This window comes from Lytechinus variegatus, chromosome 4 (assembly GCF_018143015.1).
Source record: "Lytechinus variegatus isolate NC3 chromosome 4, Lvar_3.0, whole genome shotgun sequence".
Lineage (NCBI taxonomy): Eukaryota > Metazoa > Echinodermata > Echinoidea > Temnopleuroida > Toxopneustidae > Lytechinus > Lytechinus variegatus.
Genome location: NC_054743.1, coordinates 44,011,115 through 44,031,898, shown reverse-complemented (window position 1 = coordinate 44,031,898; position 20,784 = coordinate 44,011,115). Strand labels below are relative to the sequence as shown.

Sequence of the window (20,784 nt, the reverse complement as noted above, 5' to 3'; positions counted from 1 at the left end):
ATTACACTAATGTGATGTCTATCCATTCAGGGCAATGAAAAATATTAGTACAAGTAGCTTGATTTGATCAGCTTGTATTATCGAATTGCCAATAGTGACATTTTCCCTTCTTGCTACATTCCACTAAATTTATAGAATTTATGTATTAACAAATCAATGTAAATTACAGAACAATACAGGATGTCTTTACATGTTAAACATTTGCGAATGAAATCTTAAGTATTTCTTCTTCTTCCTTCTCCAATAATGTAATACATAGACTGACTCTTAATGGGGGAAAACTACTTATCAATATGGCCATTTATTGCAAGCTGATTGAGAGCTTCTTTCTTGTCATGTGTATAAAATTCAAAGTAAGAAAAGACTTCCATCATCTGGTGAATCTCAATATTTCAGTTATTCTGAGATATTTATATTATTTTGGATGGCTCAGAATGGAACACAAGAAATATTCCAAAAGTTCAGGAAACTATTCCTCGAATCGCAGATGAGTGATATATTTCTGGTATTTCATGAAATAATGCCATCCAATATAATCATTATCATTTATCCCACCCCCCCCCCAAAAAAAGAGGGGGAAATTTGATTTATCACATCACTTTATGCCATTAACCCTTCATAGGATCATTTTTGGTCGTTGACATGCGACTTGTATGTAGTTCATTATGACGTCATGGAGCATACAGATGTAGCTGTGCTCTATGCTGCGCATCGCATTGCTTTCATTGTTGTACGTGTTGTATATTTCACGCAATCCCTAAACTGTTGAACAAGCTCTCATATTCAATAGCAAATTTTGTACAGGAGCCTATGGGATATTCATCGGATTTCGGGCCCTTTTAGGGATACGCTCTGATACTGCATGGGCAATTGATGCAGACCAAAATACCTGCTTTTAATGCATCGCTAGAACACTATATAGATGATAGTGCGCCGTTCATAACTCTACAGATTTTGTGAAAAATCCCCCAGATGGAACATAGTCTTACCTATGTCTTGCCATAGTAGTTTGCACAAACATAAGAACCGATCTGATTTCTTGGTCCCCTGACGATGATAACAGTTCTCCAAGACCACTGGCTGAAAGAAAAACAAAAGCAGTTTGATTCCAAAATTAGCTTTAATCTCAGTTTTATTCATTTTCAATTTGATTCCAATCTTAGTTTGACTCTAAACATAGTTGGATTCTAATCTTAATTTGATTCTTATCTTAAATGGATTCTAATCTTAATTTGATTCTAATCTTAGTTGGATTCTAATCTTAGTTGGATTCTAATCTTAATTTGATTCTAATCTTAGTTGGATTCTAATTTAATTTGCTTCTAGTCTTAGTTGGATTTTAATCTTAATTTGATTCTAATCTTAGTTGGATTCCAAACTTAACTGGATTCTAATATTAGTTTGGTTCTAATCTTAGCTTAATTCACATCTCTCATTTAAATTCCATGATTCAAACTCCATTTTATTCAATCTTTAATTGATTCAAAGTCAAGTTTATGCATTCTCAATATAATTCTAATCTGATATATATCTTTTTCATCAATGAAAGAAGGGTTATGATAAAAAATAAAAGGATCTAGAGATAGCAATACTCTGTGAACTTACCAATGAACTTGTCCTCTGAAAGATTGAGAAGGTTACTGGAATCAATGACTTCTTGAACTCCTTCCAGGTAGCAGACGATAAGACTCCAGTAGTCTGACTTCCTCAGTGGATCACTCTTGATCTGATTGTATGCCCTGAGCAATCGAAATTCAATAAAATAAAGATTAAACTTGATTTATATGAAATTCGATATCCCTCCAGGCAAAACAAGGCTCCAGTAATCTGACCTCCTTTATCAGATCACTTTTTATTTTGTATATCATCATCAATTGATATCAAAGTCAATCTAGCCAGAAGTTTAATAGAATAAGAGTAATAGTACATGTAATACAATCATTTCAAGGTGCCTTTTCTGAAAATACACTAAGTGACGTTACAATAAAACAAAGATAGTAACAGTAAATCAAATCACAAATTTACATGCAGTAAAAGGCAGAATAACAAACCAAAAATTTATGCAATAAAGGATCACCAGGTGTACCAAGCAAATCAGTAACAACCAATGCCAACAAGCAGACAATAAATAGAAATGATGCGTCGTAAGATTTTTCTAAAATTACATCAAGTTAGATGTGTAAAGACATTGTCACTCATATTGCATCGGGATAATCTAAACACAAAACATTAAATATATCCATTCCAGAAAACTGGCAACCTATTATTACCTCACAACAGTATTGAAGGAAATCATCAGTTTATCAGCCACAAGCTCGAGATCAAACTGACGTTCTTCATGGATCAAACAAAGTGCAAGTAATCCTGCATAAAAAATATGAATAAGAATCAAGGACTAAACATACATCCTCCTGCTTCCTCATCTATTCTTTTTCCTTATAAAAATGATAATAATAATGGTCTTTATCTTCCTTTGATTCCTTCTTTCCATTCTCCTTCCTTCTTTCTCATCTTCTTCCTTTCCCATCCTATTCAATCTTTCCCTTCTTTTCCACTTTCCTGCATTCCCATCTTCCCTTTGTAATTTCTTCATCTGAACCCCCTTCTTCTTCCTATTCTACCACCTCCTTCCTCTGTTCCTGTCTTCTCCTTCCTGAAATAGCAAACAATTCGGTGGATTCACAATATGTTACGCCATCTATGGTTTGCAATGCATTATGGGAACAAGTTGACATCTGTTGCGTGTACTAGTACCAAAGTGAAAGCATGCATGCGATTATTCAGCGCTGGCAGACTCGGCTCGACCGGATATGCCGTTTACTAGGGTCCTGGAGGTAGGAGAGAAATTTGCCTGCATATTTCTTTGCGAAATTTAGACCGTTTATGGTGAATTCTTGCCACATGGTTTCCGTTTTTGAAGAACTAGTACTGTGCGCTGCTTGCGCTCGATGTCGAACCCGAAGTTAGAAATTTGGCCTATTTGCTGCAACCGATAGATGGCGCACGATATTGTGAATGCACCGAACTGTGTAATGTTGTGATTCGAAGACACCATAGTCTATGCTATGTGATTATGCTGAGAGTGATCAGCTAGACTCACTGTACGTTTTAGACACGAATAAAGGAACAACGTGACTCGGTAAACATGGACTAAAGTATCATTTATTAAGATGTCTTGCATCTTTACAAATTGTAAGTGCTGATTGTATCCCTTTATATTTACAAGGCGGCAAGGCTCAATTAAATTTGGCTTTGAGAACAAATGCTACATTTAGGCCAAATTCACACTTGACCAATGAAGAATTCCAGTATCTTACAATTATTAGTAGCTGTTATATTCCTTGACTGATGGATGGATATTATGGTTTATGTGGAACAAAACCCTTCCCTAAGAAGTATCTATCTCTGATTTAATATCAGGCAAACAAGTAACCAGTATCACATCGCAGTCACATCAATTCCAAACTGAAACTAGAATGTATGTATATGATGTTTATTTTTCGTTTTTATGAAGTATTTCTAATAAATATCATTGAAAGATTTAAAAAATTAAAACTGAACGATGATATGTAATTTTCTTTAAATATTGCATATAGGCAATACTCAGCAGTAGCAACAACTGATATCAACATCCAAGATAATTTTGCTGGGATGTGCACTTGTGGACATTGTCTCAGTAAGAGTTGCAATGGATCCAATCAACCACTAATTTTGGAAGGCCAGCAACATCTAAAATGCAAGTTCGTTCAAAATATTTTCTAGACATGATTATGCACACGTTCATCCTTTTCTTAAAAATTCAGCGTGCTTCTTTGTTTACAAAGAACAATGTGCAAATTTCCTCTAGAAAAAATGGCTTAGAAGATGGATTTTCATACAGTTATAATAATAATATAGGTATATCTACCCAGGGTATCCACTTCAGTTCAGAAAACTGTTCTCCCAGCGGGCCCTGCTATTATTATTACCCCGGCTTTAGCACGGCTACCTTGATCGGGCGCTTGAGCATTCAAGGAATTTCTTCCTACCGGGTACGCATTCGCCTCACCTGGTTTGAGTGCAGCACAATGTGGACAAATTTCTTGCTGAAGGAAATTACGCCATGGCTGGGATTAGAACCCACGACCCTCTGTTTCAAAGTCAGAAGACTAATCCACTGGGCCACAATGCTACACAATTGAGGCTGATTAGATCAATTGTAACTCTTTGTAAGACAGGGCCCTGGTAGCAGTTAGCATAGCAGCTAATCAGTGCTACTGTTTACATCTAGGTAGCTCCACTGATTGTGAAAATGCAAATTTAATCGTTCCTCTAGATCTACCAACCAATTTTTTTATTGTTTGCACAATTATGGATCGATCGGCTGTTCGCAGCGGAAGTACCTCTCACGGCACAAAAGAATTTGCTATTGATAGTTGATATCACTGAGTGTTGGGTACATGCCGTGAGAATTTGAAAATAATGAAATAGCTTTGATCTGATTGTGGTTTACATACCTCTCCAAATTAAGAGCCGTCTGCTGATGTTCACATTGCTCACTGGAACCAGATCTACAAAGTCAAGTACTCTCATTGTCTGTTACAAAAGATTAGGAAAGAGATGTAAACAAAGAGTTGGGGGATAAGAGGGAGTGAGAGAGGTGATCAAAATTTAAAAACGTCACTTTTTGCATATTTTAATATAATTTTCATTTAGAGGGAGGGAGAAACAGATATAGAGAGATGATCAAAATTTTGAAAAGGGCAACTTTTGCTTATTTTATTGTAATCTTGATTAGGACTAATATTGGGGGCACTCTTTTTTCCTTACATCTGTGGGCGAGTGGAAGATGAGGACCAGGGGCCCATTGCAGAAAGAGTGGCAATTAATCGCAACTCTAAAAATCATGCATGAATTGATTTTCGACCAATCAACAGCTCGCATTTCGGACTTGCGACTGATTTTTTTTACTTGCGTTTAAACGCAACTATTTCTGCAACGGACCCCAGGTGGGTGTTTCATAAAGCTCTTCTTAACCCAAAAAATGTTGAGGGGGGGAGGGGCTGATTCAGCCCCTCCCTTCGACATTTTTCTTGATAAATCCGCCGCGCGAAATTTTTTGACTGCGTCACTCTCTGACTTTTTTCCATTCAAGTCTCCCGCAACTTTCGAGACCAAAATTGCGACCCCTGGGTACGCGGTTACGAAATTACGCAACATTTCATAAGTGCATGCAAACTCAAAATTGCACAAAAACGTGACTTTGTGTACAAATCCAATGCAAATAGAGTTTTTAGACAAAATTCATAAATGTATCATTATTTTTCCTTTTACGGATTGAAATCAATTAATTCCATCTTATTTATGGTCCATATAAAGTCCCTGACAATTTCCATTGAAAAAACAATTAAAAACAAAAGTCAAAAAATAAAGAAATACATAAGAAATTTAGAAAACAATAAAATACATAAGAAAATAAATGCGATTTTACAATTTTTTTTAGTACATTTTATCAGATTCATATCAAGTGTCTGTTTACCAAAAATTATTATTTTAGGGGCATTATTTAGTTAATTAAAGCAAACTTTCGATTTTACACATAAATTAGCATAATAAATTAGCAATGAGATATTTCACAGAATTTGATCTTGTAATTTTGTAGATTATGCCATGGGTAACACACGTGCCAAGTTTCGTCGCGATCGCGCGATCGATGGCCGAGATCATAAGGAGGGGGCTGAATCAGCCTCCCCCCAGTCTACTTAGGCATCAAAATAGCCCAGTCTATTTAGGGTTAAGTTAAGAGCGACTGGTGATCCTTTCCTATGGTAAATGGTATATTGAATTGGTGATGGTTTAGCACATAAGAAGGGTTCACCAGTCGTTCTTAAAGTCGCTCTTAACTTACGAACAGCTTTATGAAATGGCCCCCAGGTGGGTGTTTCATAAAGCTGTTAGTTATTTACAAACGACTTTACGATGGACTGGTGAACCTTTATGATAAATAACGCAGTGATTGTTTTTATTGGTGCAGATTTACTGTAAAAGCTGATATTTTCGCGTACAGAATTTTTCGCGAATCGCGGGTGTCCCGACATTTTCGCGGGTTGTTAAATTCGCGATCGGAAGATGTACGAATCATTTCACAGCATTTCAAAGAAGTAAATCCAGTGCAAATCATGTGCAAATCTTTACCACTCAAATCTTCATGCTGATATGTCTTTTGTACATAAATATGTCCCTGTAAAAACAGTTAGAAATTATGGAAAAGGTGGCTTAAATTTCACTTTTTTAACCTTTAGATCTAAAAAATCATCATGCCACAGGATCTAATAGGGTTAAGCAATCTTTGGAATTTGTGTTTTGTTTGATTAATTTTTCAAAAAGTTGGTAAAAGTGCAAACTTGTGGAATTTTGTGAACAGAATCTTCACCCTAAAAATTCTGGTCATGTGACTTATGAATATTAATGAGTATGCAAATAGCTACCAATACGTGTGTATAGAGTCAATCAGATGACAATAAAATCAAATTATTTCATGGAAAATACATTTTATTATTACAGTGAGTGTATAAATATTGATAAAATAATGTTAGAAAATAATTTAGGCTCTGATTTCGTTCGAGACATTAAAAAAGTGAAATTCTAGCTAACTTTTTGAATCACTAACTGTACTTTCTAAGCCTTATTTTTTGTACATATAGAGGTGCATATCTCCATTTTCTAACTATGCAGGAAGTTTTCAATAGCAAATCTTTGCTGTTGGGGGCATTGGCACTGACTAAGAAATGTGTCAATATTTTCGCGTGTTGTTAAATTCGCGGCCGATCGGCAATTCGCGAAATCCGCGAAAATAACAGCTTATACAGTAACTCATGAGAAAGGGTCACTGGTCATTCATAAAGTTGTTCGTAACTTACGAACTGTTTTATGAAGCACCCCCCCTGCTTGAGATACATACCATACCTAAATACAGGTGGCAGGGGTGGGGGGCAAAGAAGCTCACTTACCAATGATGATAGGTCAACCATGAGGGCAAGGGTCAAGAAGAGGTCAAAGAAATGTTGCAGACCAGTATCACCAAGCTCTTGCATGGTACGACTGTGAAACTTGGAATATAACCTGAAAGGACATAGAAATGGTGACAAATCTCAAGACTCACAAACATCAGTGTGCAATATCAAATATCTGGCGCTAGCCCTTGCTCTTTTGAGAATGGACAGGCTTGGTCTATAGGAGACGGGTGTTATGCTGATCTCTGATGGGTTATACAATGGGAAGGCATGTCTCACACAAAGCATATCTCCACTTTCTGGGGAGCATTCCAGCTGTAATGCTAGTCATCGCCTTCAGCATCCTACTGGCTACTCATTTAACACAGAGTTGACATATTGCCGAAGATTATTCCCTTTTTATTTATATATCATTTCATAATTGAGAGTACATGTAAATCCTAAAACAATTGCTGAAATAGCATAGGTAGAAGTCAGCCCTTGCCTCATCAACCTAGTCTTTTACGGTTAATGCTTAGAATTATACAATCAACCTACCTTCCTTGGAATTGCTTCCACGCCTGTGTGTTGTTAGCCACGTTCCATTTCTTCATCTTACAGGCCAAGATCCGCAGGAAGAGATGAAAGCTTGTTTCTTGTCCACCACTGAAAGAATAAAGATCATATACCTATATAAATTGTCACCAAATAAGTGGATTTTATATTTGTAATATGAATTGACCCAGAACTATGGGGCAACTTGAGTTAGACAGACCTGCCATCCTCTGGGAATGAAAAAATGTAATCTGTGACTGTTTTTCATAATAAAATGCATGGCACGTGCCCTCATCATGACTCTCAAGCCGCTTGCAAGCTAGTATGTCCACTGCTCTTGCAGATGAAAAAAAAAAACATTGAAAAATGTGTATATCTCACCTGGTTTTAACAAAACGAAAAAAAAAAGTTACCAGAAATTACATTGATCCAATAACCATATTTGTATAAGTTTTATGAAATAGAGATGATTTTTCTCTTTTTAAATACAAATCGTATTTTTTAAAAGAAAATACGTACTGTCGTATTTTGGTTGCAAAAACGTACTAAATACGCCCAAAACGAACTGGTTGGCATCTCTGTATTGACCATTGCTGGATGAATGCATTGAACCCAGTATTCTAGAGTGGCCGACAAACATTTGAATGAACATTGTACCAACATTCTTGGTTGACCAGTTAGCTTCTGAAAGTATATTGTAGATTGTGCCAATATTCTTGGTTGACCAACTTGCATTTTAATGTATATAAACTAGTACTTGAAAGAAATACATGTATGTCATGAAACAACACAATGGCTCTGTTGTGTAATACTTCACAAAAGATAGTAGAAGGGTGGGGGTAGTTTCCCCTTATCAAAATACATTTATCTAATAATTTGTCTCTGCTAGCTGAAACCGTCTTTTGACAGTTGACTATTAATCATTACGCGAATCCTGTGTTTAAAAAATACCCCACCAGCTTATAACACAGGAACTCCATTGCCTTGCGTGTTGTGTCAATGGGAGATCAGGTGGGGTATTTGAAACCCCAATTTCAGATTTTGGGAGAGCTCTCGTTTAAACTGGGGTGGGGTTCATCTGACTGCTGATAATGCCTTGCGTGTTAGTCAATGGGATCTCAAGTGGGGTATTGACACCCCAATTTCAGTTTTTTGGGAAAGTTGCATTTCTCGCGTTTAAACTGGGGTGGGGTGACTGCTGCTGCTGATAAGAGCCGATAACACCGATGCCTGCCACCACAACAGGCTGATGAACAGCATGGAGTGGGATTGCAGCTGTCCTTGTTACGTAATAGTATAAACAAACTCTTCAGAGCTTCCTGGCTGACATTAATCTTGAAAGAATGAATTTGTATTCTATTTGTTTTAGGACATTAGCATATCTAAAAACGATCCGGAATTTAGATGAAGATCGACATGAAATTTTGAACGATGCAAAATGACCCACAATTGCCGAAATAACAATAAGTTTTAAAAAATCACCCTCTCTCTCTCTTGCTCTCTCTCTCTCTGCCAGGCCTTATGACGGTCACTTCTTGGGGGAAGGTGGATTATCTGGGAGAGTGCGTGGTTGTTTACTTACGGATAAACATTCCTTGTTGATATTGGGGATGGGGGGGGCGAGTGAAAGTAGCTTGGAATTTGAAATTGGGGTGTCAGATGAGATCCATTTTTAAACACAAATTTTCGTAATGTATACGATTTACACCAATATTCTGGGTTGTCTTATTATTTGTACACTGGATTGAATGCAATCCTTGAGGCAATATATCTTCATGTACCTTGTATTATGATCATCACAACGTTTCTTGCAGGTCTGAAACCAAGCTAGTGCTGACTTACTGTAAGACAAGTAAAAAATGACACAATACACATGAATTCAACAAAATCAGAATACACTTTGAATGACATAATTAAGCATTTTGAAGGGTATGAATATTTAGTGTAATCAACACTGTGAGTGGTATACATATCCACAAAAATAGCAATTCAAGCACTGATACTAAAGGCTGGTCGAATGCTTGACTGCACACAGTTAAAATCAATGGCTCTGCCAGATCATGAAAATATTACGGTATACACCCAACTTCTAAAAGCTTAGGATAAAAAAACCTCAATCACCTATGACCTTGTGACCCATAATATCATCAGATAATTGTAACTCAAAATGGTTCTTCGGTTCAGTTCTTCATCATAAGAATGTTTTATATGACACCTGGATAGATCCTTGTGATTTGATTGGTTGTTTGATATTGTTCATTCAGCCCATTTGGCAATGACGTCATCAACTGTGCAATTTTGGATCCATTCATCGTGCAATTTTGGATCCATACAATTTTGTCCATTGCACGCGCGCACCGAGACTGCTGCACATACGCTGCTGCTGCTGCAGCTGCAGGCACCAGCAGTGCGCATGTTGTAATGACGTAACGATCAACAGATCGAACTCGCACTGCATGAACAAGTTTTGCATCAAAATTAATAAATTTCATATGAAAAAAAAAAAAATTTGGTGTCATATAAACCAAATAATGTTTTTTCATTCGTGCAATGGACAGAATACTTCATGAGGTGAAAGATGAAATAATGATCCATTCAACGAGGTGTGATCATTTCATCTTTCACCTAATGAAGTATTCTGTCCATTGCACTCATAAACATTTATTATTTGTATACTATTTCAACAACCCTAAAATGCTGTCTCCATCAACCATCACAGGCAACCACTCCTGGTGAGTGTTTCATAAAGCTGTTCATAAGTTAATAACAACTTTAAGAACGACTGGTGATCCTTTCTTGTGGCAAATTATGTATTAATTGGCAATGGTTAAGAGCTTAAGAAAGGTTCAACAGTTGTTCTTAACTTACAAACAGCTTTATGAAACGGCCCCATGGAAGGTGGAGGCATGAAAATGAATCAAATATGGTGGCAATAATGTTCCAATATTCCTAGAAGGCCAAATCCATTGGATCTAACAATGCAAGGTAATCAACATAATTCAACGGGGTTACCCTTTGATGTGGACACCCAAGAATAGCAGTTTGAAATAAAATTTACAACTGAGTGGTGTACTACATGTATATCTGGGGGCTATTTCATAAAGCTGTTCGTAAGTTAAGAGTGAATTAAGAATGGTGAAACTTTCCTATGCGCTTAACCATCGCCAATGAACATAAAATTTACCACAAGAAAGGATCACCAGTCATTCTTAAAGTCGCTCTTAACTAACGAACAGCTTTATGTAACACCCACCTGGCCAATAAATCAAGGTTGATTCTGAATAGGGACATGTGACATACCTGATGGTTGCCAGGCCCTGGATGCCTTGCCCAGGAGCAGTGAGGCGATGATTCTGGATTCAAGAAAAAAATATAATAATAAGCTTCCATTGCTCACTAAGGAATGTTGGTGTAGTCTGCAAGCGTCACTGTGGTAAAAACCTGCCAATTATTGATCAGGGCAATTCTGAATGTGAACTGTAATTCCATCACCGCTTTTTTTTGGTCACACTTACCAATCGTTCAATCTTTGTGCCAGGACCTGCCATATGAACAGGTTTCATGACTTTTGCTCTGGCAACAGTTGCTCTGCTGTAAATTTGACATACTAACGGAATGACCAACTTCAACCCTGGAGTTAACACTGTACCCTATCCTAAACCTAAACCAACCCTATTGCAACCCTGACCCTATATCTTAGATGAAATAAAGCCTGGAGCAAACGCCACTGGAGCAAAGGTCATGTCACCAATTCACAGAAAAGGAGAACATTGCTACATACCAGTTTCCTGTAGAAATGGTCCCAAAGGGTAATGAGAATCTTGCTATGTGGTTCCCAGAGGTGGCACAGGACCAGAAAATGCTTCAGGTACGACTGGAGCGATGCCTCCGCAGTCCCTGCATCCTGTGGATATCATGATTCATTGAAATACTCACATTACAATGGGTGCTTTCACACAACAAAGGAGCATTCAGACTAGGGTTGGTATTCTGAAAACGTTCTTCGGACAAGCTGAAGAAGCATCCAGGATCGGACGTCAAACTGTTCTCTGTTTCAATAACAGTAAGGTCCAGATGAACAGATTTATTATCTCCTCATAATTTGTCTTTCTTCCTGGATGAATGAAAACATACATCCGTTCTTTTCTTTTCTCTCTGAGATTGGAAGACGCTAATAGCAAATCAGTATTCTGAAAATCTTCTAGTTCTTTTCTCTTTTTTTAAGGACTGCCCCTCTTTCATCTTCAGATATTACCATTCAAAATACACTTTATATTCCGTGCCTAACCAATAGAAGCGTTCCTTATGTCAAGAGAAAATTATGTGCACTGCACGTATACTAATTACTGCAAAATATCTTAACTGCGCGAAATTCAGAATACCACATGCACACTAGGTTCTCATTTTTGTAGAGCATGTTGCTTTTATCTGCGCAAGTTATAAATTTGTGCCCTCCGCATAGGTTAGAATAGGATTATCATCTTATGAATCTGGGTATGCGAGTCTTAAATTGAATTAAATCACCCACACAAAAACTGAAAATCACTGTCATTTAAAATTACAAAAATGTAGCCAGGACCTCTAAAAATCAACTTATGCTTGGGGATGAGGTCCTACAGCAGAGTCTATGAAGTGAGGCCCGACAGTAGCAGAGTCTACACATGAATATATGTACATAGCAGTCCTTGGCCTGTATTCTGAAGTCAGGTTTAATTTAGACCATGGTCTAACTCTGCTAAAATTATGGGAAGCCAAAAGTTTCAAAATTTTTATTAAGTTATATGTTTCTTATGTTTACTGTACTTTTTCCTGATTCATTGATGGTGAAGACAATCATCTATTTATACATGTATTTTTGACACAATTGTGAATGATTTGAGAGCCAAATGAGGTGAAATATTATATCTTTCCCGTTAGTGATTTCTGTAACAATTGGCTATCCATACTTAACCCTATCTAGGCCGGGGGGGGGCCTCGGAGGCCCCCCCCTCAACAAATCGCGCAATATTTTCGCCGCGCGAAATTTTTTGACCGCGCCACTTGCTGACTTTTTACTTTCAAGTCTTGCGCAACTTTTGAGACCAACTTTGCGTCCTCCGGGTACGTGGTTCCGAAATTACGCAACATTATGTAAGTGCATGTCAGACCGAAAATTGCTCAAAAACGTGATTTCGTGTACAAAGTCAATGCAAATAGTGTTTTCAACCAAAATTCATAAATGTATGATTATTTTTAGTTTTGCTGCTCTAAATGTATTTATTTTATGCTTTTTATGATCACAGAAGAGTCCCCAACAAATTTCATTGAAAAAACAATGAAAAACAAAAGGTCAAAAAACAAAGAAATACATAAGAAATTGCAAAAAACAATAAAATACATAAGAAAATGATTTGATATCGCAATTTTTTTCATGTACACTTGCTAAGAACACCACAAAGAGTTTCTATACCAAAAATTAGTACATTTGGAGCTTTATTTAGGGAGTTAGAGGATAAAGTATGATTTCGCATACTAATTACGCATAAATTAGCATAATCACTTAATAGCGACTCCCACGAAAAAAATTACTATACAATCTTGGAGATTATGTCCCAGGCAACCAGCATGCCAATTTTCGGCGTGATCGCGCGGTCGACGGCCGAGATCTTAGGGGGGGCCTGGGAGGCCCCCCCCCCGGCCATATGAACTCCCAAAATACCCCGGCCTAGATAGGGTTAAACCAAAACTTTAAGCCGCAGTTTAACTTAAACCTGATTCAGAATACGGGCCCTTATGTCTATATTAGACCAGAATTCTTGTTCATTCTTTACCTTTGACAAGACTTTCTTGAGAACATCTTCCACCAAGTACCAATGGCTCCTTGCAATGGGCTATAGAAAACAAAATGTTAACAGCGTATTAGAAATATGTTTGGTAATAGAAAATATTATCGAAAATCTGTACTGTTCATGTGAGATCTTTACAACATACAAACAAAATGACATTTCAAATAATGATTTCTTCTAAGATATTGAAGGTATTTTTTCGTTACATTTTCCTAACATTCCACCCATCTCAACCTTTGATATAGTGTCTGTGTACGTATTCACACTACAAAAGTAGCTCCTTTGCCCCCTCTTTCAGCCTTTTCCCATTTTGGCCCTGAATTTTATCTGTTGGGATGCCCATTCGTATTTTGTATTCCTGTCATATTTTGTTGCAAATAACTTTTCGCTGCTTGGCTAATAAAACCATGTATCTCAAATTTTAAATAGTTTGATGACAGCTCTGAATAAGCTAGATTTTAGAGTTTTAACATGGGTAGCAACATTCTTTTGCCTTGAAAGAGTTCTCCATGGATAGCAGGAGGCTGTTTTCAGGCAATATGAGACTGCCAACATTGCTATATTTTTTAAATACAGCCTTTACTAAGCTGCCTTCAAATTTCTAAATTTTGAGATACAAGTTTTTATCAGCCCTGTCACGTTTTGTAATGGTTGGGAGTTCTAAAGACAAAGGCAAAGCCACAAAGTATCATAGGTATCATGGTTTTCATACCCTGACTAATGAAACCAGTGCGATTCACGACTGATTACACGACTAGTAAAATGAATGATTACTTGTGTCTGTCCAATAATGAGACTAGTTTGCAAAATACCTTACAAGTACCTTGGCTAGTTACCAGACTATTAACCAGACTAATTAACTAATTAGCAAGTTGACTTGCTACCTGACTAGCTTATCTGACTGGTTACTTGATTGATATGGGGGTGGTTTCACAGAGATTTAAGTATGATTTAGAGTCGCACTTAAATGCCAATGCATACATGATATGCATCGCAAAATCTAATAGATCAATATGCAGTAGTGAACATCATCCTGGCATGATCTGACCAATGCGGTCATGCCTTTTATACTGCACATAACTAGGCATTGTGCGTATCTACGTCGTACTTAAATGTAGAATAGTTACCTGGCCAATTTCCTGTCCCGTCTTGTCATACTGATAGAGAGAAGATAACTGTTGAAGTATCCAGAAGCACAAACCTTCAGGATCCTTGGCTGTCGCACCTGAGAAACAGTATTCAAAAGATAAATATGAATTTCAATGAAAATTGAGAATGAAAAAGCAAAAAAAAAGATACAAAAACATACAAGGAAATTAACACCTGATAAAAATGAATAGGAAAAATTATATATTGTAATGCATTTGGATTTGAATTTGCTACAGAACTAGTGTTTCAATACCAATAGCATTATGTAGTCAGACCTCCATTGATTTCTTTTGATTGATTGGCTGATATGGCCTTTTATTTGCATCCAAGATAAATCATACATTTAACATGATAAAACAATATTTGAAAATATTATAAAGAGGCAAGTGATAAAAAAGCAAAATGTATAAACTATAATTTCACACAGAAATTAGTATAAGTAATGAATTCTATTATTCCCCCCCCCAAAAAAAAAATAAAGAAATAAAAAAATAGGGAGGAGATGAAGGGGACAAAAAGGGAAGGCTAGGGAGGAGAGGCGTGAAAGGGGAGGAGGGGTGAGGGAGAAGTAGATGGAGGGTTGCACAGGATGAAAAGGAGGAGGGGGTGAGGTAGAGGATGTAAGGAGGGACAGGGATAGATGAGGAGGAAGGTAAGATGGGGATAAAGACAAGGTGAGGAAGGAGAAGAGCTAGAGAAGAGAACTATGGAGGAGGGAGGGGGAGAAGACAGTGGAGGGCCGAGGAGGAGTGGTACAGGGAGCAGAGGGAGTTAACAATGTAAGGAGGAAGGAATAGAGGCAGATGATTGGAGGAACACACGCAGACACAGCAGGAGCATGGGAGGGAAAAGATGAAGTCAAGGGGTGAACAGAGGACCATCAAGTATGACAGTGGATTTGGAGTATACAAGTATGCTTCATTTATTAAGGCGACCGCACTCCTTATGATTGAACTCCGACCCGATTTCAGAATAAAATGTAGTAGAATTTGATGCTAATATTGAAACTTGGAATATCTTACTGTGTAATGTTCTAGATCATCGTACCAATACCTATGTTCAAACCTGTGACTGTGCTATCATCCTTCTTAGAATAAAAGCGAATTTAATATCTAGTCATAATGACGTCATAGCAGTCATACGATTGGCCACGATCTGTAACTTATTTGGCCTTTACCCCAAAATAAAGGCTTGCAATCTTTCAAAATTGTTATATTAGTATTATTATTTCAATTAATTCTTACCTCAAATAAATTGACATGTTCCATTCACATTGTCGGAAAATGACCAAAATGCAATTTGTTCCAAAATCGGATCGCAAACAGTTGTAAGGTGTGCGGTGGCCTTTAAAGTTATAAAATTGCAGAAAGGTAATGACAGAGCTTATAAGTAAGTAAAATTGGTAATAATTTACCATCATGGCAAGAAGACTTACCTCTGTTAGACTGGCCATCCACATTCTCTAATATAGGAGATAACAGTTGATGAATGATTCCCCAAAATGACTGTAAAAAAAATTTCAAAGTTAAGATTTATGAAGCAGTATTCAAATATACAAAATTTTATAGCTCCACAAATATATTTTCATACATGTAAAAGAGTTTATATCTAAGAAAACATTTATAGGGAAAAACAACAAAATTGACCTCTATTTATTTCAAAATGGGGATATTTCACTATCACATTTAGAGCACAGAAGGATCACCATTTTTTCATAGTTATGTGCAACTTATAACAAATCTTTATCAAACATTGAAATACAACAAAATATACTTCTATTTACCTCCTAAAATGGAAAATTTAGCACATGAAAGGGGCGTCAGTCATTTGTAAAGTTGTGCATAACATACAGAGAGCTTTATGAATATTACATAGGACTTTGAAAATGACTGCATCATTTTTATTCCAAAATAATTGAGTTGAAATCAAATCATTGAAGACTACAATTCTCATTGTTACTAAGCATCTGAATTAGATATTTTCTTCAGAAAATAGACTAAAAAATATGTATCATGAAAAAAAAAATGATAATGACTATTCAATAGGAAATACAACCTAAAAAGGGGAAAAAATTAGGTTAATCATTTAGCACAAGAAAGTCATTGATAAAGAAGCAACATCTGGGGCCTGTTGCAGCTAAATCAAGCACAACTTGATTTTCAACCAATCAACAGCGTGCATTTGGGACTTGCGATTGATTTCTTGGCTTGCGTTTAAACGCAACTCTTTCTGCAACAGGCCCAAGAGCAGTTTTATGAAAAGGGTTCAGTATGTGTCCTTTACCGTAGCAGAGTTATTCATATGTCTGTGATCAAGAAGGTGGATGAGAAGGATCCACATTTCCTTCAAACAGTTACAAGGGAAGAGAGACGTCTGATGGACTTCATTCAAAGATAGCTGCAAATAAAAATATTATGGTTTTATTTAGCACTTCATACATCAAGACAATATATATAGATTTATCCTAACCCATTGATGGTGTTTTATAACACTGTTCATGAAGTAATGCATGATCACTGGTACATGTTCCTAGGTGCTAAAGTCAGCTGCCCAACTTCGGCAAAAGGAAGCAAGTAACACACGAGTCAAATCTGAGTTACTGTGGTTTCTGAAACACCCTTTGTATGTTGCACGTTCAGGCAAAATTTGGGGAAGAAATGATCGTTCTATGGAAAGATATTGAAGAAAATATGCTGTTAAATCACATTGATGCCGGTGTAAATGATGAACACACATTGCTCATTTACAACAAATGATACTTTTGTAACTTGCTTCCTTTTGCCAAAGTACGGCAGTCAGGTACATAATGATATAGTATTCAGCACAAGAGGTCACCAGTCATGCGTATTCATGAAAATGTAAATGGAAAGGAATGATTAACACATCAATCCTTTGTACTTCAGTTGCATAATTTTGATAATTCTATACTGTATTTCTACCTAGAATTAAGTTCTAGTAATCATGTTTTGACACTTACATTCTTTGCTATTTAGTACATATTCCTGTAAACATGTCTTGAGAATTCATTTTTCTACATATTTCTTTGCTTAACAGCATTTTGTCCCACATTTAGAGTGCTCCCTTAATTTTTATGTATTTGTATTTATTATTAAACAGCTACCCTGCAATCAAATTCTAGCTAGCCCACACATGAGGTATGCCTTCCTCTACTCCCTGGGGAGTGAGGGATTCCAAGATCAAATTGCAGAGCATACTACACTAGCTTAAGCAACCTACTGGTGTTTAACACCTGGGTGGGAAGTAGTAAAGGGTACGTTGACATCTTACAAAAAGACGCAAATGGCATAGTGGTATTCAAAGACAAACTCTGATTAGTGGTGATTTTTTTACCATCATCATCATCATTATCATCATCATCCTTATGAACGAAATTACCAACCTGATTGTAACGTATTGTAGCAGTGGTGAGAAGATCTTGCATTAATCTATCAACTTGCTTGTTAAAACATTCAACTATTTCAATCTCATGAGAAGAACCTAAGAGAAAGGGTGAGAGGAGAGAAAGAGAGAGGAGCAAATATTACATAAAGATAGAAACACACAGACAGATATAGAGAAAGGATGTTAGACGGGGGGGGGGGGGAGGGTATTACGAAATCAATTGAATCAAAAATGAACTAATACTGGGTAATGTCATCAGTTCCCTCATTTGTATACCGACCAGGATGTGCATATAACTGTTTTATAAACTAAGCGAAAAAAATAATTACTTTCTTATTTTACATCTGATTTTGATGAAATTTTCAATGAGATGCATGTTGATTTTTCTCTTTTTATTCAATTAATCTTCATGTTGAGGTGAACTTGCCCTTTGATTTACACAAATAGTGGAGTCCTTAATTCAAAACAGTGAGCTCAATAACGATGTAACCTAAATAATAAGTGTCAATATAGTGTGATGTGTTAAAAGCACACATTCATTTTGGGATGCTTTCTCAATATACAGTACATACATTGGGGGCGTCATCATGGTCTAGTGGTTATGACTCTTGTCTTTCAATCTGAGGGACGTGGGTTCAATTCCAGACCAAGGCATGTTTTCCTTCAGCTGGAAATTCATCAACATTGTGCTGCACTCAACCCAGGTGAATTGAATGGGTACCTGGTAGGAATTTATTCCTTGAAACGCAGAGATCATAACAGCTGCTTTGCTATCGCAAAGGATTATGCTGCATTACTGTAGAGTGCTTAGAGACTTTTGATAAAGTATTAAGCGCTATATACATGTAAGCAAGTATGATTAATATCCTGAATTACAACATAGGCGTAATCAATGCAAGAAATCTGAATAGCTCATGGTTTCTAACCACAGAATTGAAACCTTTGTGAATTCAGCCTTTTGTGTTTTGAGCGCAATGTTTTTACCTGTGGTAGAAACATGAAGATGATGAAGAACTTGTATGATGTACCACCTGACATCTAGATGACAATGAAGAAGAAGATGATCATGTGATGCCTAAAAGGAGAGAAATACACATATTTGTTATTTTCATAATTCACTATATTATTGGTGATTGGTCTCAGTGTGTAGCATGCTGGACCATCCAGGTGATCTGTCAGCTGGGTGCTCTCAGATGCTGTGTACAGTATGTTGGTTAGTGTTGTAGGTTTCACGGTATCTTTCCTGGGCAAATGTTGGTCCTGAAAAGGACCACCCAAACTCGACGTTTCGACAAGTGTTCCTGTCGTCTTCACGAGAATTCCTCTGAAGACGACAGGAAAACTTGTTGAAATGTGTCGAAATGAATCAATGAATTAATACATGCATAGACATATTTATGAATAGATAAAGGCATCAATAAATGAATAAACAAATAAACTAGTCATATTGATTAAATTCACAATACAATTCATTTATTAATCATATAAAATACAAAGCAATTTTATACAATTTAATGTGGCTGGGGAATTGCAATAAAAGCCTATGGCTTGTAAAAAACGCTTCCCTTGAGAAAACATACAAAACAGAAAATCAAGAAAAGAAAGCAACAATCATATTCAAAAATTCAATTACAATCACACTCATAAACAACAGACAGAAAAACACTAGAAAGAGCTGTAAGATCAATATGGAAGTAAAAAGAGTTTTTTTTATATTACATTTAAAGGCATATTTTGGATGAATTTCTTTCATTTCAGATGCAAGATAATTCCATAACTTCGCACATTTAAAGATGTTATGCTATGTCAAATTCATATGACCATTTGATTAAAAAATACAAGACTAAATAAGAAATAAATAAATAAATAAATATAAATATAATACCTGTCTATCACGAGAAGTGAAATACTGCCTGGACGAAGAGAGTTCATTCAGCCTCCCAATAAACATAGATACATTATCTAATTCAGTTGCTAGTCTTAGTGGAAAACCTTCCACTTGCTGACTATACAAAGATGGCACCACATTTAAGTCTTGAGAAGAGACTAACCTGGATGTAGCCAAATACCTGCAAATGGAAATTTGTAAAATGTTTATTTAAAATGGTCAAATTCCAAGTTATTTCTTTGAGATTCTAAAACTGTTATCACACAATATTTCACCCAATTTCAGGACAAAAAAAGGTTTGATATATAATTTTCAAATGTTCAATATCCATGTCTTTTGATCAAATCAAATCCCCAATTATTGATTTTCAACACAAAGCACTTTTCATTTTGCTCATGCAGCTGTCACCATCAAAGGCTACAGTGTTCTCTTCTACTTCTTTTTATGAATGGGATGCAGTATAAATTAATTTGCAGTTTGTTGTCAGTTCATTCTTAAAAATAACTTCTTGCTTGAATGAACAACTGTTGCCCTTGCAGACAACTTTGGAATCTTTGAACATTTCTTTTGGATGTGCACTTGTGTTTTTGTTTTCTCTTTAGACTAAAAAATCATCAGAAAATCAGGATGGTAATTCATCTAAACTCTTTGCTTCCAGTTTGTCTTCAAATGCTCTTTTGTTGAGGAATAATAAAGCAATATTGACTGGCCTCGGGGCGATACAACAGGTATCGCCTCAACTAGATTTATATTGTAGTAGAATTGTAGACGAAGGTGATATTAGTTTAGTGAGGACGATATATGCCGTTTCGCCCCCAGGCCAGTCAATATTGCTATATTATTATTAACTAAATCAGAAATCTAGAGCAAAAATCATTAAAATTTATATATATTAGAGTTTAAGAATGGGAATCTATTTTGTCGTCCTGAGCAGACTGGGCCTCTGAACTTGACTATTGTGACGTAATTGAAATGAAGCGTCCCTGGCCAGGGG

At 36.4% G+C, this 20,784-nt stretch overlaps 1 protein-coding gene across 1 annotated transcript in view; it reads right to left on the bottom strand.

Annotated features, from left to right (window-relative positions):
• The window catches only part of LOC121413006 (protein MMS22-like), a gene marked incomplete at its 5' end in the record, with an annotated part of 55,704 nt that overhangs the window by 13,234 nt on the left and 21,686 nt on the right, over window positions 1-20,784 (bottom strand). Inside the window, 16 exons of the mRNA XM_041605768.1 lie at window positions 990-1,080; window positions 1,606-1,739; window positions 2,271-2,364; window positions 4,497-4,575; window positions 6,990-7,101; window positions 7,530-7,637; window positions 9,308-9,367; window positions 10,827-10,879; window positions 11,308-11,430; window positions 13,337-13,396; window positions 14,479-14,576; window positions 15,936-16,005; window positions 16,784-16,897; window positions 17,901-17,998; window positions 18,887-18,977; window positions 19,788-19,971. Of these exons, the coding sequence (XP_041461702.1) occupies window positions 990-1,080; window positions 1,606-1,739; window positions 2,271-2,364; window positions 4,497-4,575; window positions 6,990-7,101; window positions 7,530-7,637; window positions 9,308-9,367; window positions 10,827-10,879; window positions 11,308-11,430; window positions 13,337-13,396; window positions 14,479-14,576; window positions 15,936-16,005; window positions 16,784-16,897; window positions 17,901-17,998; window positions 18,887-18,977; window positions 19,788-19,971 (1,569 nt within the window). The remainder of the gene's footprint in view (window positions 1-989; window positions 1,081-1,605; window positions 1,740-2,270; window positions 2,365-4,496; window positions 4,576-6,989; window positions 7,102-7,529; window positions 7,638-9,307; window positions 9,368-10,826; window positions 10,880-11,307; window positions 11,431-13,336; window positions 13,397-14,478; window positions 14,577-15,935; window positions 16,006-16,783; window positions 16,898-17,900; window positions 17,999-18,886; window positions 18,978-19,787; window positions 19,972-20,784) is intronic.